The sequence below is a fragment of the Artibeus jamaicensis genome, unplaced genomic scaffold, assembly GCF_021234435.1.
Source record: "Artibeus jamaicensis isolate MK-2021 breed Jamaican fruit bat unplaced genomic scaffold, CSHL_Jam_final scaffold_625, whole genome shotgun sequence".
Lineage (NCBI taxonomy): Eukaryota > Metazoa > Chordata > Mammalia > Chiroptera > Phyllostomidae > Artibeus > Artibeus jamaicensis.
This window is the reverse complement of record NW_026522051.1, coordinates 3,712,829-3,739,472: the sequence shown is the minus strand read 5'-3', so window position 1 is coordinate 3,739,472 and position 26,644 is coordinate 3,712,829. Positions and strand designations below refer to the sequence as shown.

The window sequence follows — 26,644 nt, the reverse complement described above, 5'->3', positions numbered from 1 at the left end:
GGGGTGGGGAACTTGGGAAGCAGGACAGTCAAGAATCAATAAATAAATAAAACAAAACACTGAATCCAGAATCCACAGCATCCCTGCTGCTGTGGGCTCAGACGGGACTTGAGCATCCTGGGCTCTGGGACTCAGTGACCTGCCTCCCCAGAGAGGATGACGCAGCGCAGGTTCATTGCCTGCCTCGCTTCTCAGAGAGCCAAGACCGGCCAGCCCTTGTGGGGGCCACACCTGAGCCAGGAGCGCTCCCCGCGTCTGAATGGACAGGAGCGGCTGATGTGTGGGGCAGCGAGCCCTGGGGACAGGAAGGAGCAGAAACGCCACACCGTGACTGGGGGCAATCCCCTGCCCCGCAGGCCTTCCCTTTACCCAGACAGCTTTGTAAACAGCGCAGAGATGTGTAATGAGTTAGCTCAGTTAATGAGTTGGTTCAGCTAGTTAGTAGACTCACCCTAGGACTGGAGGTAGACAAGTCACTTAGAATGCCAGGGAGACAAAGCATTCGGAGCAGCTAAGGGTGGTAACCACAGGAATGTCAGCTGGGGCACATGGCCTTTCCTTCCACCACGGTGGGGGGAGGGGGTCCTTGTGGGACTTAGTCACCTCTCCCACAGGGGTTCGAGTGTCCCTTAGGAGCACTCCAGAGACACGTGGTGTCTCTTCATTCATTCAGCAACTATTCATTAGGGCCCCACTTGGTGCTGGGAACCGTGCTGGAGGCTGGGCCCGAAGTAATTAAAAACAAACAACAAACAGAGCCAGAACTGTATCAACCCATTCAGAGTAATCCACTTGAAACTGACAAAGACAAGGGTTGAAACAAGTGCTGTCACAAAGTAGTTAGGGGGTGGGCTGGGAAGGGAGGAAAAGAAAGAATACTGTAGTTGAAAAATAATTTTAAAAAGAAATAAATTAATTAAAAAGAAAAAAACTAGTTAAACGCAGGACCAGGACAATGGGAACCAGAGCCTCCAGATGGTGTTTCCTGCGAAACCTCCCAGCTTTGTGTCCAAAATGATCGAGATAAAATTGGGGGGTGGGGGGCGTGATGGGAAGGATGAGGAAGGTGGGGATTTGGGAGCAGCCCGTGGAGGATGGGGCATCCCTGTATCTCTCTCTCTTCCTCTCAATATGCTGATCCCCTTAGCTGGGGGTGTGTCGGGTTCCAAATCCCCCCCCCCATCTGGGCTCCCCGTCCTTTCTGCAGAAGTCCCTGAGGGCTGTCAGGTGTCCTGTGTCCCACGCACATGCCAGTGCAAACCCACCCACCCACAGCCCTCTGGGAGGGCGCCTCCTCCCAGCTAACTTCAAACGTGAAAAGAACATTGCTGTTTCCTAACACACTTAATTTTCCTTAATCGTTTTTTCCAACGTGTTTCTCGAATCTAAGTTAATTTACTAAGTTTTAAAAGAGGATTCTATTGCTTTACCTCCTCCTAGACCGAGGGACCCGCACTAGCGCCTGGATCCCAGCTCGGGGTCCGCAGAGACCCGGGCTGGAAGTGCCGGACAGGGGAGTCTGTGCCCCGGCCCCAACGACTGTTCCCCTTCCAGTTTGGGCCTTTTTTCCTTAGAACACCCACACACGGTCTGGAGTCCAGAACCACTCTCAGAACTCCCGATACAACGATTCACGAACAACTCCCAACCATCCCACCCTGTACCCGCGCTCCTCACTCCGGGGGCGCAGGGCGCTGAGGCCGGGGCAGGTGGCGTCACTTGCTCAGGGAACCGCCCGGGCCCCCGCGGTGGAAGCGGCTCCGAGTCCACGGCAAATGCTACCTTCCTAACGCGATAGGCCCGTCTCTGGAAAGCCAGCTCAATTAAAGCTACTGAGCATGGCATTAAGTATTCCGTGCCTGTTCTCCCAAACCCTGACTCCGCAGGAACCTCGGCATTTCGGGTTTCTAAGTGCGGTTTGAAAGGACGCTGATTTCGGGAGGGAGCGCGCCCTCAAATAACCCTGCTCGTCCGGGTCGCCTGTTAAGGGGGACGGGGTTTGGGGGTTCCGAGAGGCGAATGTTTCAAGCCAGGGGCTGGCATTATTTTGGCCAACGGGAGGGGGAAATACTCGTTTTTGGGAAACACGTTTGTAGCCCGTACAGCGGGTGAACGCGGTAACTCTTTTGTTTCACTCCAACCTCCCACGCGGGTTCTAATTCTGCTCCTTAACCCTGGGCAGGCCCTCCACGACGGGATCCTCCCCTCCAGCATTTCATTCCTTTTGAAAAAAGTGGTGAATTTCCACCTAGTTAAAGCGCGGCCCGCCCAAGGTCGCGGGGGAGGCTTAACCGCCGGGGAGGGGGAGGGGGTCGGCTCGCACCCTCCGGGGCCTGCGGGCGGGGACTGGGCTAGACGCCGGCCGCCGCCGCCTGGCGAATAGCAGCGCGCCGCCCGCCGGATTGGAGCAGCGGCATCACGCTGCCCGCCGCCGGGGATGTAAGCGGGCCACCGGGGCGCGCAGAGGCAGACGCTCGCTCCTCCGGGACCGCGGCCCACACCGGCTCCGAGCGGCTGGCGGCGGCCTCGCAGGGGGCGGCGGCGGGGCGGAGGGAGCAGGGAGCCAGGGCGCGTGCGTCCGCGCGCACAGGCCGCGGAGGAGGGGCAGAGCGAGCCATGGCCGGGGACAGCGAGCAGACCCTCCAGAGCCGCCAGCAGCCCAAAAGCGGCGAGCCCTTCCTGATCGGCGTCAGCGGGGGCACGGCCAGCGGCAAGGTACGGCGGGCCGCGCTCTCTCCCCCTGCCTGGCGGCCGCGGGCCGTGTCAGCTGCGGCAGCCACCGCGTGGCCCGTGCGCCTCGCTGCTGGCCGCGCTCCAGCGCCGGGTCTCCAGCGCGGACTTGAGGCGCTGCGGGCACAGCGGGCGGGCGCTCGGGCCGTGGCGGGTCCCGGGTGCCAGCCACCCAGCGCAGGTTCTTCTTTCGCCCCCCTGGCGCCGGTAACTCGTGGCCGGAGCCCTGTGGGGGAGGGGCAGAGGAGGCGGATGCTTATTGTTTTACAAGTCGGCTCCCTGTTGGGGACAGGGCTCGGAGCCGGGTCCCCAACGAGGCCCCCCACGCCTCCCTCCGGGGTCTCGTGGCCGTGCGCCCAGCGGCGCAGCCGGGTGCCGAGGGCAGAGCGAGCTGGGACCGCACCAGAGGCTGCGCGAGCGTGCGGGGCGACGAGCCCTGTTTGGGCTGGGATCGCGGGGCTTTCCGGGTGAAATCCTGAGATCCACAGAGGTGCGGTGACATCAGCGAGATGAGAATGGCCGGGGCTTCCCGTTTTGTGGTGACAGAGGAAACGTGGCCGGCTTCCAGGAGAAAGTTGCACTAGCTCCGCGCTCTCGGACGCCGGGGCCAAGGCGCTGGCGCCCTCGGAAAGGGGGCCTGCGGGGGGTCGGGCTCTCCCGGAGTCCGCCGTTTGGTGTTACCCGCGAGCGGGGAGGCGAGGGGAATGCTTCCCTCGAGCACCCGAGGCCATTTCTGCAGGTGGACGGGGGTGGGGACCTCCCAGCTGTTTCTTTCTTTGCCTTTAAGAGATGCCACTGTTTCCCGTGACGTTCAGCCGCCTCTCACTTGGTCGGGAGCTCCTCCTGGGGCCCCGGCCGGAGGTGGGCGCCAGGTGCCGGGCTCGGGCTCGGGCTCCGCGAGGGCTGGCGCCTCCGTGCCGGAGAACCCAGAGCAAGACTGCCGGCGCCATGCGAAGCCACCACGAGGTTTCCTGCCCCGGGCGACTCTGCCGTGGCCCCTCCCTTTCGGTTCCACGTTTCTCTCCAGGTCTGTTTGGCTTTGGCGCAGACCGGACAGCTGGCGCTGGAGGGGGGGGGGGGACTTCTTTATTAAGTTGGAACTGCCTGCTTGAGGTCCCAGAACTTTCTGCCGCATTTGCCCCGGTCGAATGCCTTTTTAAAAAAATACCTTTCCCCCGTATGCTTTACGAGTGGTACTGTTACCAGTAATTCCAAGCCAGAGCAGGATGCCCGCTCTTTCGGGAAGCTGTATCTCTTTTTCAGAATTGTTCTTTCCGTGGCGCATTCCTGTTCACGGGACCTTTTTTCCCCCCGGTTTGTTCAGGCTGGGTTTGCAGCGGTGCCTGCTGCGTGATTGGGTCCAGATGTTAACCTTTGGGCCGGTCCTGGGGGTTGGGGCCGGGAGGCGGCTGAAGCTGGCGGAGGAGGGCAGCCTTTAGAAGCCAACACTCCTGGGTACATCTCAGAAAGAGTCCAGTCACTGCGGAGGTGGGAAGAGGTCCTAGAACTCCGCTCTCCTTGTCCTCCTCTGTCGCCACCCATTCTCAGTTCGTCGTCTAAGTTGATAAACTGTCAAGTGGGAGGGGAGTCGGGAGCCATTATGGGGGGGGGTGTAGCCAACTCTGCTGTTTTTGTTTCTTATCAAGGATGACAAGTACTGAAACTCCCAGGAAAGGGTCTCTTTTCATGCCCGTTTCAAAGCCCGTTTACATTTTTTGGCACTGATAAGGACTTTCTTGTTGCTTAAGGTGGTTTTATGATCTTTTAAACAGACTTTGTTTTTAGAGTGAGGGGAAGGGAGGGCCAAAGAAGAGAGAAACATCAGTGTGTGGTTGCCTCTTGTGCGCCCCCTACTGGGGACCTGGCATGCAGCCCAGGCATGTGCCCTGATCAGGAATGGAACCTGTGACCTTTTGCTTTGTGGGAGGTCGCTCGGGCCACCGAGGGACACCACTTAGGGCAGTTTTGTAGTTTTTTAACTTAAAGAGCATTGGCCCTCTACAGTTCCATATTGTAGTTGCACCGTGTGGCGGTTATATCTCGATTCTGCCGTTACGGTCCCTAACGGCCTTTCCTTCAGCAGATTCCCAAGGACGGTCAGCAGCAAGCTGGACTTTTCTCCAGGTGTCTCCAGCCCCAGCGCTGTGGTGCTGGGCAGTTGGGAGCAAGGCCGATACCCGGGGTGTTTTGTTACGGACGGGCCTGTTAAAGGAATTTTGGAGAAGGCAAGAGGATGATGCCTGAGAGCATCATCAAAAACGACCGCTTGAGAGGTGGAAGCTCAGAGCCCCGGGGGCCGACATGCAGTCTCATCACTTAGAGAGGAGAGAGAATGTGTCGGGAGCTGGGTGTGGGGCCCAGCCAGTGCCAGCCGGGTTGCTCCTGGCACTGCCGGCTTGTGGGTGGGGGCTGGGGCAGGGTGGGCACACATTTACAGCTTCACCTTGGAAAGGGGCCTGTTTCCGAGGTGCATGACCGGAAGCGGAAAGGCAGAGACATGGGCAGTGCTCCCCCACCCTCACCCCCTGTAAGAAAAATGGACTCCCCGGTGGGCTCTCTGGGGCTCTCACTGGTCTCGGTGTTGCGGCTGCCCGAGTACGAGGGTTTTATCTCAGACTAAAGGATTCTGGTGGGAGAGGGTAAAACCTGCTGGGTGCCATTCGTTGCTCAGAGCACCTTTGCTAGTGTGTTTTGTGAATGAAGATGGCTTTGAACTCTCCCAGGAAGCTCTGCTGGCCTGACCTGGCCAGTCAGTGTGAAAATCGCCTGTTCACGTAGCTGCAGTGGGTTGAGAAAGTTACTCTGATCTGTGTGAAAAACCAGATTCTCGCGTTTCCCCCTAAGGGACGGATCTAGAAAAGGGAAACCAGTGTGAGCTTCTTCGCCGTCATGTCCTCTCCTGTTCACTTCACTGTCCTGTCCTTGGGACTTCCTCATCGCCCTGGGGCCGGTGCGGTCCAGCGCTTGGCCTTTCTCGCCTTCCTGGAAACCTTGGGTGACGCGTCACGCCCCATCCCCGGGACTGCAGGGCACAGTTTCCGCACAGTGCTGGCCCCCGGGGTCCCGAGTGCGGTCCCGGACTTCATTTTCCCACACTTACCTCCTCCCTGACACCCAAACACAAAAAGACACATCTAGGGGACTGCTTTCCTCGCTGGTTTGGCTCACCAGCCCCTCTTTGGAGCGGCCCCTCGACCTCTGAAGCCGGGGGTCTGTGAATAACTCCCTCCGGGAGACCTTGTTCCCTGAGTCCTTTTTTGTCTGTAATGATTCTGTGGATTTAGTTAGCCTTGTAGTGACTGCGCTGAGGCTGTAATGAAAGTTCTGAGTGTCCTGCTCGTGCCTTCGTGCCCGGTAGAGCATTTGTTGAGCTGAGTTCAGGCAGACTGTAGTTGCCCTTCTGGCTTTTAACCCATGAGATCCTTTGAATTAGGGTTCCAGGCCTCGGGTGGAACGGCCTGTAACTGTCGTTCCCGTCGCAGTGACTCAGACGTGAAAAGAGCTCTGAACCCTCATCCCCGGTGATGCCGGTGATGCTGCTTCAGAGCCTTGGCCCCGGTAGAGCGTGCGCCCGTGGGTGTTTGTTGAGTGGCAGTCACTCTGCAGGACTCCGTGTTACGTGCTCCAAAGCGTGAGGGCGAGTGTCTGGCGGTCGGTGTCCTGTAGCTGGAAGCGGCTTGAACCACTCTGGCCCAGGAGCCCGTAGACCTGCTCTCTTTGAAGTCCCTCGGTGCCCTCCCTGTTGCCGGATGACTTTAGGAGGTGAGGTAAGGACGGCATTTGACTTGAGGTCACCTAGCTGGAAATACTTGAACAAGAACCAGATGTTTCCTTTACTGAGCCGTCTCCACGAGCCGTCTCCAAATATTTGGAAATATTTGAAATATTTCCAAATGAACGAGTCCTTTCATTTGACCTCAGAGGTCCTTTCTGGGAGGTTGGTCTGACTGTGAGCAATCCAGATGAGGAGGGGACAGTGCAGTCCCTCTGTCCCCTCTGAGGTGTGGTCTGTCGGTCAGCTCCACCCTGAGGCAGCGTCTGCTTTGGGGGCATCCTGCTCCAGACCCCTGCGTGCCGTTCCCGGAGCCTCAGCTGCCGCCGGTCTGGCCAGGTCGCCCCGTCCACACCCTCCTTCTATCAGGGGCCCACAGAGCCAGGGGGCGGGGCGGGTCCTTCTGTTTTGTCAGAGCTGACATCCTGCGCTTTCTACCACCCGCGTTGCCACCAGGGTCATCGAGCCCTGCGGTGACGTGGGCCGCTCTCCCCAGGCTCTCTCCATGTGCCCGCCCAGGGACCTCGAGCTTGCTGTTTGCCTGGCCTGAGGTTCTCGGGTTCCCTGGGCCCTGGGGATGCAGATGACCTGCCCTCGGGGTCCCGCCCTCTCGGGCCCGTGGGCAGCTGCAGAGTGTCCCCTCAGTGCGGTGTGGATGCCCACGGCCTGGGGCCCCCTGACCCCAGCTCACGACTCTCTAGAGTGGTGTTTGCTTAGGCCGAGTGCCTGGTGTTGTGGCCTGTTTGTTGGATGTGGCTCTTAGGGGATTCTGTGACGGAGGCCGATCATACTCAGGGATTTCACCGCTGAGGACCTGGCCCGTCTGTTAGTGGGGTCGAGATGGCGCCCTTGGGACTGCTCCAAGGTCTTTTAGACAGGAGAATTTTTTTAATCTGTAAAAGAGGTTGGAGGGTGTGTTCTTCACATGCATGGGTGCCCCTGCTCTGTCTGCTAAAACGTACTCATCTTTAAGCTGGTTACTCATTAAAGCACTTGATTATCTTATCATGTATCCTGGAGTGTACATAGGAATTATGAAAGTATAAGCCATAATGTGATTATGAAGCCCCAAAATAAGAACTATAAAAAGGATGAGATAAGTGAAACAAACACTGAGACAGGTTGTTTTCATGGCATAAAGGCTTCGATTCTTGCAAAAAATATTTTCTATTTGTGGCAAAGAATGTTTTGTTTTTAAACATCTTGTTTTGTGCATGAGATTTATGGGTCTCGGATGATATTGGTGAGGTTTGTCGTTGGGACAATACCAGGCTGAAGGTTTGGCTCTCCACGAGTCCTTCTGAGTGTTGATTTGTTGGCCATCGTGTTTGAAAGAGTTACCACCTAAAAGGAACCAAGTACAAGACACTCACCTTTTCCAGGGTGTGCAAATCACGGCAGTGCCATTGCCGATTATGCGGTGGCTTTTGTTAAAAACCAGCTAGAAAATTTTCATTTTCTCTGTTGTCCATCAGTTGTTTTTGGAAACTGAGATGCCCCATTTAAAGCTTTGTTGTTGCTTTTTTCACCGAGGACATGACAGGAAAACCCCCATTTGGGATGTTTTTCCATTTTACGGAGGCAACATAGTCTTTGGCAACAAAGTTGCGGGATCAATTTCACGGATCTTTGTAGCAGACAGTTTGATCATTTAAATAGGCGTAGTAGTGTCTTCCAATCCTGCATAACACAGCAAGTCAGAACTTCATTTTTCAAGGTGAAATATTTCCAAATGAACAAGGAACAGCAAAGTTTCCATGACAACCCATAGGGAAAGACAAGATCTTCTCAAAGACCAAGTAAAGGTGAGATAGTTGTCAGGCCTTCATGGGAAGGCCTAAGTGCCGTCCCTGTACACGCAGGAGTCGAAGCCTGCCTGGAGTGTCACGCAGAGAAAGCCCATGCACCTACGGTCAGGAAAGGACTGTCACCAGGCTGTTGAGAGCAGTTACCTGAGGGACGTGACGAGTCGCATAGAGCACTGGGCTCTTGGCCCCTCGCAAGCAGTGATTTGGTCCTTCGCCGGTTTGAAAATGAATTGCGTGTGCTTTCAGAATCCCATGTCACGATCGGGAGAGGGTCCTCATTCAAGAGAAGAGTTTGCTTTGCTCCCTGGCTGTTAAAAACGATTGTTCCATACGTAACACGGGCTTCTATTTTTTTAATAGTTATTTTCACATAGTCAGTCCTTAGGATACGGCAGGGGACCTGTCAGGACTCTCTGGACCTGTCCCACTCGCCCTTGCCCTCTGCAGAGCCGGTGCCCAGCTGCCCAGGGGTGCCTTTCCCTGGCGTCCTGTATGTCCCGCACTTCACTTTGGAAGGGCACGGTTTTGATGACAGAAGGTTCCGCCAGTGCCCTTTGTGTGACGTGTCACGGGCCATCCTCAGGTCCCATGCTGCTGCCTGCGCCCCTGTGCACGATGAGATGGGTGCCCCGAGTGTTTTTACTTTGGTAAAAGTTAAAATGACATGTGCCAGGACAAACAGGGCTGCTCAGTGCTGCCACTTGTAGCGCTCGGATCTCGTTTTATTCCTCCTTTCCTTTGTCTCTGTGGTGTTCTTGTGTTTTTAGAAACTCACGGTACACCGCTGTTTCCTGAGGACCCCCTCCCAGGACTAGGCGTCCTTTATCGACCCCTGGCAGTGAACGATTAGGTTTTACCTGATGCTCGCCGCCCATGTGACCGTGCTAACGTAATCATGTCGAGTTTCGGTCAGAGCAGGGAGCAGGGTTTTACATCCTCAGGATGGTGGGAGTGAGTTCTCAGCAGATCTGCTCCGTGGTGGGGGAGACGCTGGGTGTTCCGAACGCGTTAACTGCTGTCCGAGTTGGGGAGAACGAGGGGTCATGTTGTGGGTTTGCCTTTGATTGTGAGTGAAGTTCTCGGTTGTCCTCTGCTTGGTGTCTCTTTAGGTTTGTTTTGTGACTAGTTCTTTTTGGTTTCCTCCTCCTTGTTCAGCTCTACCTAACTTGTCTGTGTAACCATTCTAGAACCTTATAAAGATGTGGCCAAGGCTAAACTTGTAGAGGAGGAAGCAGCGTGGGGCTTTAGATGGACTGGCGTGTGGGAGTGGAAGTGGCCGGTCCGCAGGGCTCGGGTGGCTCACTGGGTCCTGACTGCCGGGCAGGCCCTGGTCCTCGGCTCCCTCCAGGGAACACGGTGGTCACAGCAGAGCGCTGCCCGATGAGGGAGGAGGCAGATGAACGAGATGATGAGCAGTAAGAATGATGGGCCCTGGCCAGGTGGCTCAGTGGGTTGAGCATCGTCCCGTTTACCAAAAGGTTGCAGGTTTTTGATCCCCGGTCACAGCACATGCCTAGGCTATGGGTTTGATCCCCGGCTGGGGCATGCACACCAATCCAGGTTTCTCTCGCCCTCACATCAGCGTTTCTCTCTCTCCCCCCACCCCCGTCTCGCCCCTCTCCCTTTTCCCCTCCCCACTCCTTCTCTCGCTGAAGTCCATAAACATATCCTTGTCGAGGATTTTAATGCTGGGGAAGGGAGAGCCTGGAGGTGCTCCCAGCAGAAGGACCAGGCAGGTCCTCAGAGTGTCAGGGTTGATTTACTGTTACTGGTGCAGTTTGCTGGGGGTGGGTGGGGGGTGATAAGGAGAAGGGGGGTTGTGGTTTTTGGGTCTCCTGCGGTTACTGGTGGACCAGATGGAGGGGATCAGGTGGTTCCTATACCCCCAGATCCCAACTGTGCGGTGGGTGTTGTCTGTGCAGAGGGTCACACATCCGAGTAGGGGGTTCTGGATCCGGGAGGGGGTGGGGAGGCCCAGAACCAAAGAATACTTTCCCCCTGGGGCTCCTCCAGCTCATTAGGTCGCCCTGATGGAGTGGGTGATCCCATGCCAGCCTCTGAGGTCAGAGGGCAGGGGTGGGTGGGGTGGGGGGAGAAAGACCGAGAGGACAGAGCTTTCTCCCCCCCGCAGGTTTACACACATAAGATCCAGCATTGATAGGAAAAAACGAGATGGATGCCAAAAACACAGTTCCTTTCTTGTGTTTGGCTCGGATGGGCTTCGTGTGTTGGGTGTCGGGGACTGGCCTTGGGGGCGGCGATGGCGGGGCTGGCACCTCAGTGTCTGGTTGCCAGAAACACTGGCGTCGGTGGGAGACGGGTCTCCTGGGACAGGGCGGGGGGTAGCGGGCTCTCAGAGCAGGTCTCCTTCCCTCCCTTGTTGGTGTGTGGCCTCACTCGGGTTTGCTTGCGGCCTTTGCCAGGCCAGGCTGCTTGTGAGGCCAGGCTTCTGTGACTTGGCCATTTCCTGGGTGACGCAGGTGCAGTGAAGCCAGGCTTCTGTGACTTGGTCATTTCCTGGATGATGCAGGTGAATGAGTAACAGAGTGATTAAGCCAGCAGGTCAGGTGACCCAGAAATGGTGTGGAGTAGCGAAAGGACTGAGACCATCACCCCGTGTCCCAGAATGGCCTCTGTGTCCCAGACTGAGGGGCAGTGGCCCTGGACCTGAAGTTCCTGCTGGGTCAGGTGGGGTGACCTTCGGCAAGACAAACACTGTGTTCCCTCCTGCTCACTGCCTTGTGTCCATCCGACCTCGGGAGCTGGCCCAGCGCCCCTGGGAATCTGAGAGGCTGTGGTCCCCTCAGCCCGTCCCCTGGTCCCCTCACCCCGTGGGGAGGTGGCCTTGAGTGCGCCTTCCCCTCCAGTTTATTATCCTCATCTCCTGGCTCCAGCCTCCAGCACACAGACCCTTGGGGTCTCCCCTGGGTTTCAGTTTCTTTTTGGACCTTTGGAAACTCGTTTTGTGCCTCATTCTCTTTCCTGGACCTGGGCGTGCCGTTCCTAGGAGTCCCCTCCGAGCCAGCCTGGACACCTGGCACAGCGAGTCCCCACTGGCGTCATCTCCAGGTTTGCGACGCTGAGCAAAATGCCACGTGCCAGAACCAGGGTGACCGAAGGCTAATGGGCAGATTCCAGCAGGGTGAGGTCCGAACGGCATCGCCTCCGCGTTACAGGGAAGTGACCCGGAACGAGGTGGCGTTATTGTACAGTCAGGCTCACCGGGGGAATTCCGGGAAGTCCTCCTCCAGTGAGGACGTTCCGGGTCAGGCCGGTGGCTCTGAGGCAGATGTCACCGAAGTCAGAGAGGCTTTCCCGGAAAGGCTGCTGCTCCCCAGGTCGTCCCTGTGCCCCGCCTCCGGGGTCTTTCCTTCCACGCCGCCCCTTTGGTTGACATCATGTGCCCTGTGAGTATCTGGGCCCCGGTCCCCCGACCCGAGGGGCTGTGGTCCGACAGTTCTGCAGAACCCCGTGGGTCACAAGAACAGACTAGAAAACTGGGAACCGCCGTCCGAGCCCACGGTGGATGTACCAGGAAGACCCGGCCCTGCCTGCGAAGACTCTCTCTCTGGGCCTACCAGCGATGGGGAAGATGGGAGAATTGGGGTTTGGGGGGCCCCTCAGTGCCCAGCAGGTCATCTCGGGGATTTTCATGCCCGCCTGTGTTCACAAAGGAAAAGGAAAAACATTCCCCTGTTCCAACCCTTACCTTGCCAGGCTAATGAGATTTTTTTGGTCTTGTTTTCTCTTCATGAAAAATAAGGAAAACCTTCCAAAAAAACCAAATACTTAAGGTTTTTAAAAAGATTTTATTTATTTATTTTTAGAGAGAGGGGAAGGGAGGGAGAGAAACATCCAGGTGTGGTTGTCTCTTGTGCGCCCCCTACTGGGGACCTGGCCTGCAACCCAGGCATGTGCCCTGACTGGTAATCGAACCAACATCCCTTTGGTTTGCAGGCTGGTGCTCAGTCCACTGAGCCACACCTGCCAGGGCCCAGTACTTACATTTTTAAAAGTACTGTGTCTGCCTGCTAAGTGTCGTGGGTCTCTCTGCCCACCCCACCTGCAGCCAGGCGTCTGCGGACATGACCTTTGTCCAGACGGGAAGTGCCAGTTCTGGGCACAGGTGCGTCCTCGGCCTTCACCTCAGTGCCCCCGCCCTGAATGCCCCCGAGCAGCCAGGACGCAGTTCACGGACCATTAATCTTCTTGATCTCTGGCCCCCTGGCCGCTAACGATCCGTGCGAGTCATAAGAAGCCTGTATTTGGGGGGCCCCTCCGGTTACCCGGGTCAGGCGCTAGTTACCCGCTGGCCCTCCTTCACTCCCCTCTGTGCACCCTACCTGTGTCTCCCCTCTTGAGAGTGTCACCACTGGGGGCGAACAAGGGCGTGACCTTCTTGGGAGCTCTGCCTGTGCATCATCAGCACAGGGCTGTGGACGAACAGGCAGGGGCTTTGGCAGTGTTCCACCCTCGGTGATTCGACCGGCCAGCTCTCACCTCTCAGCATTTCTTCCTGTGCAGTTGTGGTACCTGGTGCTGGCCAGAGCTCGTGGTCGGTGTTGCCTGTTTTCTGGGAAGCGGGGAGGTTAGGGTCCCGTTCCTGTCCCCCTGCATTTTGGGGTTCCAGCTGTGAGGCCGGGGCAGTCACACAGTGGGGTCTGGGGTGTTACTGAACTTCACTCCGGGGGTTCCCATGCATCCCACGGGACCGTCACCTTCGGTTTCTCTTGGTTTCCTCTGGGACCTGATCCCTCAGATAATTCAGGGAACGGACAGGTGTCTGCATTCCCTCCCCAGCCCCACCTGCTTGGCTGTGCAGCTGTGTGATGGGGGCCTTGGTGGGGCGCTGGAGCCCCGCCCCCAGGCAGGCCCCGCCCCCACTCAGATAGACTGTGCTTTGCCAACTCAGCCTTGTTTCTTCAGTGTGTTTTGAATCCCTTTAGACATAAAGCATCTGTATGTATGTTTGCGTCCCGATTTCTGTCGGCTGCAGCTCCCCACCGTTCTCACGTGGCTCTTGGCCGTCTCTCCTCTGCTCCATAAAGAACACCGTTCTTTCTCTCTTCCAGCCCTCCGAGTCTTTCTGTTCTACCCCGTTCCCCCCGACAGCACCCCGCTGCTTACCGAACCCCGCCTGGGGTGAGCAGAAGGGAGAAGCTGCTCACTGGGTTTGATTGAAACACATCCCCTTCTGAGGGTGTAACTACTAATCTGCTGGGCACCTTGTGGACGGGGACACTGGAAAGAGAAGGGACGGGTCTGTGAAGGGGCGGTGATGTCGCCCCTTGGCCAGCCTCCAGCAGTCAGGAGCGCGGGACCTCTGCCAGACGGGGGTTCTTCCCTCTTTTGAACTGCCCGGCCTTGAAGGGCAGACACTCGGGCTGTGGGTGAAAGGTCATCCATTTTTTCCGGAACAACACAGATTGTCATGGGCAGCGGGCAGCTGGCCCTCTTTGGGGCTCCTTTCCTGAGGCTGCAGGCTTTCGTGGGGGGGGGGGCGCGTTACCATGAGTCAGGCTTTCTGAGTCCATTCCACAAACGCCTACTCCTGGCCGGCTGCGTCTGCATGGACCTTGCAGAGGAGATGTCCCAAAATAAGGTGCTTATCTATAGCAACGGACCCCACTTCCTCGCCCCTTGTTTCAGCACGGCTCGAGGTGGAACGCCACCCTGTCATGTGTGTTCAGCCACTTCCCAGTTTTTGCGTTTCCGGTCAAGTTCCTTCTGGTCCCAGCCGGGACCCCCCAGAACCTCTGTTGGCCGAGTCGCACACCCCAGAGTTTCCGCGGGTGTCCGGACGCGTGCAGGCTGGTGCAGGGTGTGCCCCCGGAGCCCGTGATGGGTGATGTACCGGAAGTCACTGTGTCTGAGGCTGGCGGGGGAAGCAGGGCCCCCAGTGATGGAGAACCTGGGGGTTCCAGGACAGCCGATGGGCGGGGACAGGAGGCCTGGGTGTTCATGTCCTTGTGCTGGGCAGAGGCACGGGGTAGTGAAGCCAGAATACTGAGTCCGCCCTCGCTCCCCTGGTGCCAGGTGAGCAACCGCAGCATCTTCCAGCGTCTCTGTAAAGTGGCAGGGCCTCCGGCACCCAGGGGTCGGGAGACTGCAATGCAGAAGTGCTCTAGGTGTGACCGTGGTTTTAAACCACTGAGAACTGCCCACGGCAAAGGGACTCGTGCCTTCCTTTGTGGGAGGGCTCCCTGGTGGGTGTTGCAACAATGTGTTGCATGCAGTGTAACCTGTCTGTCGCACTCAGAGTGGACGGTAACTCTGCGGCTCCCAGACCATCCTCTTCTCCAGGCTCACAGACGGCACGGCCAGTACTTGAAGCGTCTCTCAGAAACCCGGTTACTGCAAGGCTGACTGGGGTCCGTCGAAGCCAGCGGCAGCCTGGGCCCCGGGTCCTGTCTGCCCCGTTGTGTGTATAAAACGTGGCAGTTGAGGTGTTGTGGGTGAGTTTTGTCCGTTATCTTAAATTTTCCCCCTGCAGAACTGGTCACGCGCTTTAAAGGCAGCAAGTTTTAAAGATATCTTGTTACTGCTGCACCCTGGGTTCTTGGTCTTCATTTCTGACTTGCTGTTCCTGCGTGTTTACTCTGCAGCGGCCAGAGGGGCGTCTCCTAGGAAAACACGCCAGGAACGGCTTCAGCCGGGACTCGTGGCTGCTGGGTCCGTGCGGCCAGGCGTTGACGTAACTGCTGGGCCTCCAAACTCCAGGGCTGGGCTTTTTGTGTGGGACCTGGAAAGCTTTGCCAGATAAATTAATTAGCGCAGGCCGAGCCCAAGGTCACCGCTGCACGTGCTGGCTGGGACCAGTATTTAGAGTCTGAAAATCTTTTTATTTTATTTTTTAAAAGATTTTATTTATTTTCAGACAGAAGGGAAGGCAGAAAGAGAGAGAGAAACACCAATGTGTGGTTGCTTTTCCCGTGTCCCCACTGGGGACCTCGCCCGCCATCCAGGCAAGTGCCCTGGCTGGGAGTCGAACTGGTGACCCTTTGCTTTGAAGGCTGGCACTCAGTCCACTGAGCCACCCGGCCAGGGCTAGAGCCTGAGGATGTTAATGTTTGGGGGATGTGCGGAGACAGACAAGACTCTGGGGGCTGCCGCAAGCACCACGACTCTGTCCTCTGCACAGGGCATGTGTTCCAGGGCTGGGAGAGCGTCGGCACTCGGGGGACAGCAATGGGAGTGGGGCCTCTTACACCTGCGTCTGCCAGACAGTGCTCCTGAGGTCCGCCCCAGCCGTGGGGGGCTGGGTGCCCTGAGTCACCCCACCTGCTTTTCACCCCGAACTGAGAGTGACTGTGCACAGCATGTACAGCTTGCACAGTGGCCCCAGGTCCTCCTTTCAGCCGAGCTCCTGAGCACCATGGGCATCGTGGGCCGGCTGTGGTCCAACGGACCACCTGCACCATGGGTCGGTCCAGCCAGCACTGAGGGCCCATGGTGTCCCTGGCACTAGGCACAGAGAGGAGTCAGGGATGCCAGAGGACAGGCGGCTGGCACAGTGTAGGAGTGAGTGGCGGGGACACCCAGAGGGGCTGTCCCTGCTGGGATGAGTGGGGGGAGCGGGTGGCAGGAGGTGACGACAAAGCTGGGTAGGAGTTGGCTGGATCGGAGGGGGCGACGTGCAGGCAGGTGCTGCAGGCAGAAGCCGGGAGCAGCAGAGTGTGTGTGTCACCCGGGATGTGGCCGGCGAGAGGCAGGAGCAGAAGGCCGCGACCAGCTTGACAGCCCCAGTGCTGAGGGAGCGTTTGAACGCTGTCCCAAGGCCACTGCGCACCACCTGTCCCTCACCCGTGGCGCCTGCTGTCGCCGACCGTCCTGCCGGCCCCCCTCCTGTCCTCCATCCACACTTTCCCCTCCCCCGGGAGCCGGTCAGAACCAGGGGGCACCCTCTGTCCCCCGGGGAGGTTTCCCCACGTCCGAGTCTTCGGGGGGATACAGAGGAGGGCTTGGTGCTGGACTGGGCCCTTGGCGAGGTGGGGAGCTTGGTAGGGGGACTAGAGAGGGGCTGGTCCCTCTGTGCCATCACAGGAGCCCCGAGTTGGGGTCTGTCCTGTGTGTGTGTGTGTGTGTGTGTGAGAGAGAGAGAGAGAGAGAGAGAGAGAGAGAGAGGGATGGGCCTGTGAGGACCCTCTGGTGTTCCTGGGGTGTTCCAGCCACCGCAGAAGCTGCCCGTTTGCTTCCGTCCTGAGGTGCGAGGTCCTGGTCCCCTGTTTCAGGGGAGGGAGTGGAGGCTCAGAGAGCTTGGGTGGCCTGTCCAGTTCTCCCCACATGTCCGTGCCTCCTGTGCGGGGCGGGGGGGGGGGTGCCTGTTCGTTCCGCCCTGAGAGTCCCATGCAGACAGCAGCTGGGGTTCCCGGGCAGCGCCTGGGCCAGCTCGTTTTTGCTGACGGGAACAAGCCAGTGGCCAGCTGCCGTGATAAGCCTGGGAACTGGTCCCTGGAGAGGGCGGCCGAGTCCAGGACGGCGCTGCCAGGCCTTGCAGCGGAAGTGTCTGGACCTGGCTCCTTGCTCAGCCCTCAGCCCGGAGGGCCCCCCTGCAGGGGGAACCCGAGATGCCGCCCCAGAACTGTCCCCTCCCCGTCTTTATCTCCCCTCCGAGGCGTTCCCAGCTTCCCAGCCAGCAGGCTGGCCACCCTCCCTGCAGGTGAAGTCCCCACAGGGCAGGGGTGGACCGGAGCTGGGGTGTTCCAGCTTGCTCAGGGTGGCCCGAGGCCCTGTGGGAGTCGGGGCGGTTTCGGTGCCGCCGTCGGAGGCCCTGAGGGGCCTGCTGAAGGGAGTGGGGGGCCAGGCCATCACGCGGACCGTCCAGGTTGGATTGCTGTGTGTCACTGACAGCGTGTGTAGTGACCACGTGTTTTGAAGGACGAAGAGGACCAGATGGCTCACTGAGTTGTCTGCCGTTGCCTGGCTGCTGTCGCGCAGGTCTCGGTCTTCAGTCACATTCACCGGCTGGTCTCTGACCCTGCACCTCAGACCTGGCAGCTGTCCTGTTACTGGGACGGAAAGTGAGTTGCCCGCCAGGCTCCTCTTCTGTGGGAGGGGTGAGGGCTTTAGCCTTCAGGGCTCAGGGCACTGCCACACGGGCTGCGGAACAGAGTCCCCTGCCCGCCCCGCCCCCACGGACTACCCCCAGCTCCCCGCCGGTTCCTCGGCTCCTGTCTGTCTGCAGGCCGTGTGGGCCACCTGCCTTTCTGGACCGGTGTCCTAGTTCTCCACCGCTGTCCTGCCCTGTCTCCTTCAGGGTGCCCTGAAGGCTCCCATCGCCCCGGCTGGGCTGCAGTTTCCTCTGCCGAAGTCTTTCTACGGTTGATCAAGGGAGGGAGGGGACAGTAGGGAGGGGACAGGGGCCTCCCTCCCTGTGTCTAGCAGAGTTGCTCTTATCTAATACTACTCCCCTCCCTCCCCTTCCTTTACCTCCGGGCTTGGTGGGGGCCTTGGCCTGGTGGCCGATACCTAACAAGTGCAGGCAGGAGCTGACACTGCTTTGGTTAAAAAAAAATCAATACAGGGAAAAGAAAAACAAGCAACTGGTCAAATAGAATATGTGCTTCACGGTGGTAGAATGACTTGCACTCGGTTTATTGAATGCCTAGTTCCTATTGTAAGGTAGCCCCCGTGTGCCCCCCCCCCACTGGGCCACTTCACAGATGCAGAAACTGAGGCCGGAGGGGTCTCCTGGCCATAGTGGGATTCAAACCCAGCTCCCTGTAACCCGAGCCTGGTTTTCTGCTCTGTGCTACCCCGCCTCGGGGACAATCCATACCACTTTGGTAATTTCCATCAATGGTGTCCTCATTTTCAAGTAGACAGAGAATGACAGGGTAGGCCTTGGGAGGCAGGAGGGGTTGAACGGGAGCCCTGGTTGTTTTTATTCTTAAACGCCTCCCACTTGAAGGCCTTTGTTCATTGAAAAGGAAGACCTCTGACCAGCCCTCGCAGGAATCCTCACCGAGTACTTGATTGGGACTTACAGAAGGCGCCTCTCGTTCGTGCCGTCTGTCATCTGCCTGCTGCTCACGTGTGTCGCCTCTGTCCTGCGTGTCCATGTCCTTTGGAGGAGCCTCATCTGATGTGCTTCTTAGGAGCTGAGCCTTCACCTGGGCTCCGACTGGGCCTCTTCCTGCGACGGTGCAGACACTCCAAGGGTGACGTGGCTGAGGCAGCCGGGGCTAGCAGCCTCGGCGGGGTTGTGTGGCCGTGTCCCCACCACTCAGCTGGGCACGCTGGCCAGTGGCGAATCCGGGGGCCTGGAGTCTTAGGTCCCCCTTACACCTCCAGGTCAGCGTGGCTCAGCCACCGGGCCCTTTCCAGGACCAACGCCTGGGAGACCTCCATCGTAGGGACACGTGGTTAAAACGTCTTCCAAGCAGCCCCTTGTTTCTGCAGGAGCCGCAATCGGGTGGGTCGGAGGCTCACGTTTGGTACCTGCCCAGGTGGTCCATCTGGGGGGAGCGGGGGGCTGCCAGCTGCCTCCTTGGGAACCAGCCAGGTGGGCACAGTTTCAGCTCACAGGTCTGGTATCTTTGCTGACTGGCCTTGTTAAGACACTTGTCCTTTTTTTAAAAAAGAGATTTTTATTTATTTATTTAAAGGGAAGGAGAGAAACATCAACATGTGGTTGGTCGCCTCTCGCACACCCCCTGAATGAAAAGAGAGCAGTGCGGCCTGCCATTCCCTCCCCGCCCCCACCACTGCCCGTGTCCCTGGGAATGTGGCTGAGAGGCTGCTAGGCTGGCCCGTGGGGGTGGACCTGGGGCCGGGCGGCTCCGCCTGTGGGAGGAGCGGAGCCTGATGCGTTATGACCAGGGACCTTGCCAGGCTGCTGTTGGCAGAGGGCTCATTGTGTTTGGCTGGTTCTCAGCTGCCCAACCAGGTCTTGACCATGCGCAGGAAACGTGTGATTAATTATTCGTGAGCCTGGGGGCCCGAGAGCAGGGCCTGCTGCATCCCGTTGGGGTGTCCGTTCGGAGGGCTGCGCTCCTGCACCCAGCACCCAGGGGTGCTGGCCGCCTGCTGGGCAGGCGTGCGCCCTGAGAGCAGAGTGTGTGCTTGGGGGCTCCTTTCTGGGAACCCCAGAGACGCTGGGGCAGGGGGGTCTGCGGTGAAGTCCTAGGAAGGTGGGGGGGGGGGGTGATGCGTTGTCCAGAAGCCGCCTGGGACGTTTTCTGTGAGAGGCGGGAAGAAAAGGCTTCCGACACATGGGCCGTTCCCCCCATGGGCCGTGTCTTCAACCACCACCTCGACTCACTTGTACGGGCTCTTTTTTTTTAAGAGACTGGAAGGGAGGGAGGGAGAGAAACATGGGTGTAGGAGAGAAACATCCATCGGCTGCCTCTTACTTGTGCCCCGACCAGGAACTGAAACCACAACCCAGGCATGTGCCCTGACTGGGAATCAAACCGGCGACCTTTTGGTCTGTGGGATGATGCTGGTCCGGACTGTGCTGGTGCTTTTTTTAGTTAAACTTCAGGGTGGCAGCGCTCCCTGACTTGTGGACAGACCGCCCGGGTTTCAGCAGCAGCTTGGGTTGAATCGACGCTGCAAGCCATGCTGGGCGCGTGACCCTCGCTTGTTTGTGTGGAAAACCGTGTCCCCATTTTGCACAGTCCGTGAACCGTTGGGTGGCCACGTGTTAGTAAGCTGGGGAGGTCTCGGAGGGACGTCTCGTGAAGAAGGGGACCTGCTTTTCAAGCCAGGGCCTCCCGTGGGGGTAAACGAGACGTCGGTGGAACCAGATACTAGAAAAGCAGGTTGACAATTAGCAATGGACTTGACCATCACATGGTGGTGGAGCCTGCATCACCTGGAACGGGGGGTGGGGGGGGGCCTGCTGGACATGAAGACTCTTCCTGCTCCTGGTTTGCCGCGGACGCGCTGTGAAACGTGGAGGTCACCTTGCATGGGTTACAAGAACGTCGTGGCGTTTTTGTTTTTTTATACTTCTGCCCTCTTTTTCCAGGAACCGGGTAAGTGACCCCACCCATCAGGGTCCTGGATCTGCCACCTGTTTTTGTACATTCTTTGGCTTTTGTCGAGGTCAGACGCACGGCGCCTGAGAAGAGGCAGCCACGGCATTTTTTCCACCTCCAGCCGAGAGCGCCTGGCCCGGGGAGAGGGAGGGGACAGACGTTCACTGGGGCGACCGAGAGTGTGACGGGTGCCCTTGCTCATCCAGCCGACCACTCCCGTCGGAGGAGTGAAGAACGCCACGGTTCTCGGCTCCATGAAGGCGGGGGGGCCCAGCCTGGGGCTCCCCTCCAACTCAGCACGAAGGGCCGCTCCTCCCTCACTGGCCTGGCCTGGTCCCCGCCCCTCAGTGGAGACTGAGAAGGGCTGAAAACGAGCGGCCGGCCACTGAGGGGCACAGGGAGAAGGAGAGGGGGGTGAGGGGAGAAGGTGGTCTGAAGGGGCGGACTCTCCCGTCTGCCTGGCAGAACAGGTGCCCTTGGGGCGGGCTCTGCTCGAGCCCTGTGTGCCGAGTGTGTGCCGGGCAGCGTGCACCTCCTTCCAGTTGGCACCTAGTCGTGCAAGCTGTCGGCTTCTTCATTAAGCCTTTGTTAACGAGGGAGCTGGTGTTTAGAGCTGGAAACTACGCCATCGGGTCTCTCTCTCCCTTGCCTCCCCCACCCCCATCGGGGTTTCCGGTGCGACTTTGCCGCACTTTGAACCTGAACTGGGGGAGGTTGGCTGGGGGGACACTTTCATGGAGGGCGCAGTCCTAGGGGAAGCGTGCAAAGGTGTTTGAAATTAGGATCCTCCTTGCCCTTGACCCACATTAAGTGGAGAAGAGGAGGCAGTAATGTAGATAGATAATACTTTCTGAGATACACAGAACATACACTCGGGACCATCCTGAAGTGTGGGGCTGGGGCCTTCCGCTTCCTGCCCTCATGGCATCCGGTCACCACCGGCCATCCGCAGAACTCTCACCCTCCCCACCCTAAACTCTGGATTCACCCACCAGCCACTTCTCCGTTGCCCCCTTCCCCAGACCCTGGACACCTGCCCTTCTCCTTTCTGTCCCTGCATGTCACTGCCCTCGGGGCCTTATGTAAGGGGGGGTCTCGAGGCATCTGTCCTTTTGTGGCAGCCTTGTTTTGCCTAGTTTAATCCCTTGAGGACCTATCTCGAGGTTCGCCCACATTCTCGCAGGCTCACAACTTCCTTCCTGTTCAGGGCGCGTACCCACTCTGCTGTACCTGTGGCCAGCCTCTGCTGTACCCACTCATCTGTGACAGACACCTGGGTTGCTTCCACCTTTCGGTCATTAATCACCCAGCCGCCGCGAGCACTGGTGGGCACACATCTTCCTCCTGCTTTCGATCCCGTTGGGCTCTGCTAGAAGTGGAATTGCCAGATCCCCGGGCGGGTCTGGTTCACGGTTTTCGGGATCGCCGTGGCGTTTTCCGTCCCACCAGCAGCGCCCTGGGTCCCACCGTCTCCCTCATGCTTCCTGGTTTTTGTTTTTCAAGCAGCCGTCCCGTTGGGTGTGAAGAGATAGCAGGTCGAGGTCTTGATTTGCCTTTCCCGATGATGAGTGGTGTCGAGCATCTGTTCAGGTCCTCTGGCCGTTTGTATGTACATATTCCTGGGAGAACTATCGGTTCTAGTCTTGCCCATGTTTGTCATCAGGCTTTTTGGGTTGAGTTGTAGGGACTCTATGATTTCCAGATACCGATCTTCCTGTTCGGTATGTGGTCTGTGGACATTCTCTCCCGTTGCTGAGGTTGCTGTTTTACTGTGTGGGTAGCGCCTTTTGATGAGCAAAAGGTTTTAATTTTGAAGTCCATCGTATTTATTTTCCTTCCATTGCCTGTGGTTTTGGTGTCCGGTCCAAGAAGTCATTGCCAAGTCCAACATCGTCATGCTTTCTTTCCTCCTGTGTTTTCTTCCGAGTTTGATGGTTTAAACTCTTATGTGTAGGCCTTTGATGCCTGTGGAGTTAATTCTTTTTGAAGATTATGTATTTACTTACTTGTTTAGAGAGAGGAGAAGGGAAGGAGAAAGAGAGAGAGAGAAACATGAATGTGTGGTTGCCTCTTACACGCCCCCTACTGGGGACCTGGCCCACAACCCAGGCATGTGTCCTGACTGGGAATAGAACTGGTAACCCTTTGATTTGCAGGCCGGCACTCAATCCCCTGAACCACATCAGCCAGGGCTAGAGTTTAAAAAAAATTTTAATCGATTTTGAGAGAGAGAGAAGGCAAGAAATACCAATGTGTTGTTCCACTTTTGCATTCATTGGCTGATTTTCTTGCATGTGCCCTGACCAGGGATCAAACCCACAACCTGGACAGGGCCTCTCGAGTTAATTTTTATACACTGTGTAAAGTAAGGTTCCAGCTTCGTCATTTGGGGGGGGGGCGTGTGGTTACCCAGCTTCCCCGATCTGATCGTTTTAATGGATGAAAGGAGATGCTAAGCTGCTCCTCTCAGGGGTCCCGGTTAATAGCTGGGGAGGAAGAGGCTCCAGCCCCCTCTGCCCTGTGAGCTGTCACCCCGCTGCAGGGAGCTCCGTGGGGGCTCTCTCTGCTCACTGTTTCCTAGAAATCTGCAGGGGCCAGTGCAGGTGAGCTGGGGGAAGGAGAAGCTTGTGAAGGGAAGATGAGAAGAGAAACACATGGTAGCTCTGTGCAGCCTCGCTTCCTGCCTTCACTTCTGTGTGTTCTGTTTACCGAGAATTTTGCTGCGGCTGAAATGTCCCCTCAGTTGTCAGTCTGCGGTGTTCTCAGGTGGGTGTGCCGCGCTTATTTTAGTGCTTCGTCGGGGAGGGGAGAAACGCGACTTCACCTCCTTCCCAGAGTGCCCCGCCCCGGCTGTTTCTGAAGAAGCTGACTTTACAAGTGGCTGTCGCCTGCCGCAGGGTTCGGTTCAACGGCCTCGCCGCAGGTCCAATGCCTTTTGGGCGCAGCTGCGGGCCGGAGGGCGGCAGTGGATCCTGCGCATGCTCCCGGGTGAATTCCCAGGGGAAGCAGCTGCAGGGTTTTCTGTGACTCTGCATATGCACAGGAAGCTTGGGGCAGCCCCTCCTCGAGGTCTCACTTCCGTTCCGTTAGTGCCCTCTGTGCCCCCACCTGCAGGTTCAGGGGTGGCAGCGGCTGGGTTGGTGCTCTCTGCTGGTCCCCTTTCGGTCAGTGGTCAGCGAAGGCAAAGCCAGGGCGGGTGAGTGGGGCACTCAGGAGAAGAGGACTTAGGGTTGTTTATTGTAAATTTCCGCACATGAAAGTCTTTTCTAAATATAAAAGCACGTAAAGGTCATCGGTTCAACTATGCTGGTAAACATTTTTTAGGAAACCTCACTTTAAAGTAAAAGGAGAGTTAACTGGGGAAAAAAATGCCGGCGGTGCAAATGAGAAAATGAGAAATGGCCGGTTTTCTGGGCACGTAAAGGACTTTTGTAGATCAATAAGAAAAACCAGCAATTCAACAGACCAGCAAGGGCAAGGTGTCTGCAGGCGGGTGGCCGGAAAGAAGCGGAGAGCGGGCCAGCCCTCGAAGATGCTGGTGTGTCCTCACTTACGTTGGGCGAGTGAACCAGCGAGAGGCCATGAAGGGAACGAGGAAGTGGGGGCGTGGAAACCGTGGACCACGGGGGCTCGCTGGGCGTGTGTTCAGAGATGTGCAAATGCAGGTTCTTTGCTCTGAAAGCGTGTCCCTCCAGAGACACACATACCCCTGCTCCTTCAGCTCTTGTTAGAAAACACCGGTTTACACGTCCACCGCTACCGGAACAGCGCCACGCCCTCCATGGCTGCACGATGGGGCGGCCTTAAGCCCACGAGTGGGCAGAGCCTCGGACAGCGTGGTGTCAAGAGTCTGCATTGGAGCAGACTGCACAGTCTTTACCTGTGGCGACCACGTCTGAGAGGATGTGCATGGGACTGGAAACGCAGAGGCTGCTCGGGGTCAGGGGCCAGGTGACGGGGGTACGGGCTGGGAAGGAGGCGGCCTTGGCACTCTGGGCCTTCCCCTTGGGGGCTGGGTTGGACATGCAGCCTCTCAACAGGTGCACGGCCCCGAAGAGGGCTACAGAAAAAAATAAAATAAGTTGAAAGACCAGGGTCAGAACCCGAAAAAAGGAACCAGCACCTCAGCTCAGGTTTTGGATCAGCAGGACGGAAGGACGAACCTATAGTTCGGGATCCCTGGCCAGAGGGGGAACGGAGTTTTGCCGGGTTTCGCTAGCTGTAGAGACACCAGATGAGCCAGCTTCACGACAGGCTGCTCCCGGGAGACGTTCGTATGCATGGCAGTGTCGGGAGGCTCAGAGAACAGGATAACTTGTCACACATGTGTGTCTTGGGTTAGACACCGTCTTTGGTATGTCAGCCTGTCTGTGGAGTGGAGGTCATTTCTCAAGGCCGACAAGGACCGTGACGATCTGAGAGGTGACCCGTGTGGGTCCTGCGTGTCACCCTGATTCTAAAGGGACCCGTATTTTGCTGTGGCAGTTTGGGGTCATTTACATCCATCTTGCTTTTTTTTGTTCTTAATCTGTCTTGCCCAGAACTTTATTGGGGCATTTCTATCGAAACACAAAAATCTCTCTGAAACAACACTTTTGCACGGTTGCTGGATCTGGAAACTTCTTCACCAAAGAAACAGTGAGATGAAACCCAGGGCTCGGTGTAGTGTTACTCTTTTTTCCTTCTGTAAAGATTTTATTTATTTATTTTTAGAGACAAGGGAAGGGAGGGAAGGAGAGGGAGAGAAACACAGAATGTGCCTCTCGCAGGCAACCCAACGAGACCAAACCCATGACCTTGCGCTTTGCGGGACAACACCCAACCCACTGAGCCACACTGCACTCGGGTCTGCACTGATACTGAAGTACAGTTGAAGTGTTAAAAATTTGGTGGCGTCTGTTTAGCCTGTGTGCTAATTATTAACCTGGATATTTGATGAAGCGGACGCTCCTATGTGCTAGGTGGCCATAGATTGCGATGAGACCAAACAGGAGATACCTGGGGAAACTGCAGGAAAAGATGATAAAACGGGACATGTCCTTATGAACTGCAGCTTTGGGACAAAGAAAAAAACTGTGTGCAGGAGCCCACTGTACACAGACGTCGAAGACAGTGCTCTGTGATTAGAAGAGGGACAAGTCAAACCCATCCGCTACAGAACCACGGGCCTGTTCGTTCCCTGGGGCTTCGGTGACCTACTGCCCAGATTTGGAGCCTCAAGACGACAGAGACCCCATCTCTCCTGGTTCTGGAGGCCTGACTCCTCCGCAGCCCAGCTGCTCAGCCGTCTCGGCTCTGCAGGCGGGTCCTGCGGGCTCCTGCCTGTGGCCGGTGGCTGTCCTCGGCTCAGGCAGACAGCGTCCAGCCTCTGTCTCCCTCTTCACATGCCCCTCCCCCCACCTCTGTGTTTCCTCCTTGTCTGTCTCTTTCAAGGAGAGGCTCAGCACCCCCCATCCAGGATGGTCTCACCTCACAGTCCTTCACCTTGGTTCCATTTGCAAAGACCTTTGTTTGAAATAAGGCCACGTTCTGAGGTTCGGGGGGTTAGGACTTGGTTGTCTGTTTTTGGGGGGGCCACGGTTTCACCCAAGACAGTATGTCAGTCAGCCTCCCAGATGTACGTACATATGTCTGTGAGCACATTCGCCCCACAGCAGGTCACCGTTAGTGAACACTGGCTTGTGTGGAAAGAGAGTTTTGAAAGGCGAGAGGCTTCAGGGGAGCCCCTCGTTTGGAGTCACTGTAGATTCGCCCGCAGGAGGAGGAAGAACAGAGAAATATCCTATGTACCTGCTACTCAGTTTCCCCAAGGAGAGTGTTTTACAAGGCACAGCCAGGGTGCTGGCATCAAAGTGAAAAAAGACGTTTGCGTCATCACGGGGCCATCCAGTCCCGTCGTCCGTGGTGGGCCGCCAACCCCCACGTTGCCCCTAACGGTGCCCCGCTTCCACACTTGGTCACTTCTAGCACGTGTCACGTGTGGGTCTGTGCAGGGTGGAGCCTTCTCCCCTTAGCGTCCTTCTCTGGAGACCCGTAGGGGTGGACGCCTTCCGGTGGCCCAGCAGTGCTCCGTGGGGTGTGCAGCCGCCCGGCTGTGTGACCGTTCACCATGGGGGGACACACAAGTGGGAGGGCTGCTGTGGACGTGTGGACGTGAGGTCCCGTCTCTGGGGTGAACGCCCAGGGGCACCGTTGCCAGATCATAGGGCGGTTGCGTGTTAGTTTTTACAGAAGGCGTGGAATTGTTTTCCTGAGTAGCTGGACCCCACTCATCACCGTTGTACAGCAGCGTAGAACGTTCTCTTGTTCGTCACGGGTGTTTGCTGTTGTCACTGATCTTTTGTTTACAG

The 26,644-nt window shown here is 57.4% G+C and overlaps 1 protein-coding gene across 2 annotated transcripts in view; it reads left to right on the top strand.

Annotated features, from left to right (window-relative positions):
- The first annotated feature begins 2,427 nt into the window (after positions 1–2,427).
- The window catches only part of UCK2 (uridine-cytidine kinase 2), a 39,565-nt gene continuing 15,348 nt past the window's right edge, over positions 2,428–26,644 (top strand). Inside the window, exon 1 of one of the 2 annotated variants that reach the window (XM_037167369.2) lies at positions 2,428–2,715. In XM_037167369.2, coding sequence (XP_037023264.2) covers positions 2,617–2,715 — 99 coding nt within the window. In that variant the 5' untranslated portion in view covers positions 2,428–2,616. Of the gene's footprint in view, positions 2,716–11,693; positions 11,718–26,644 lie in introns of those variants that run through there. The other variant, XM_053659355.1, reaches the window with a different exon arrangement.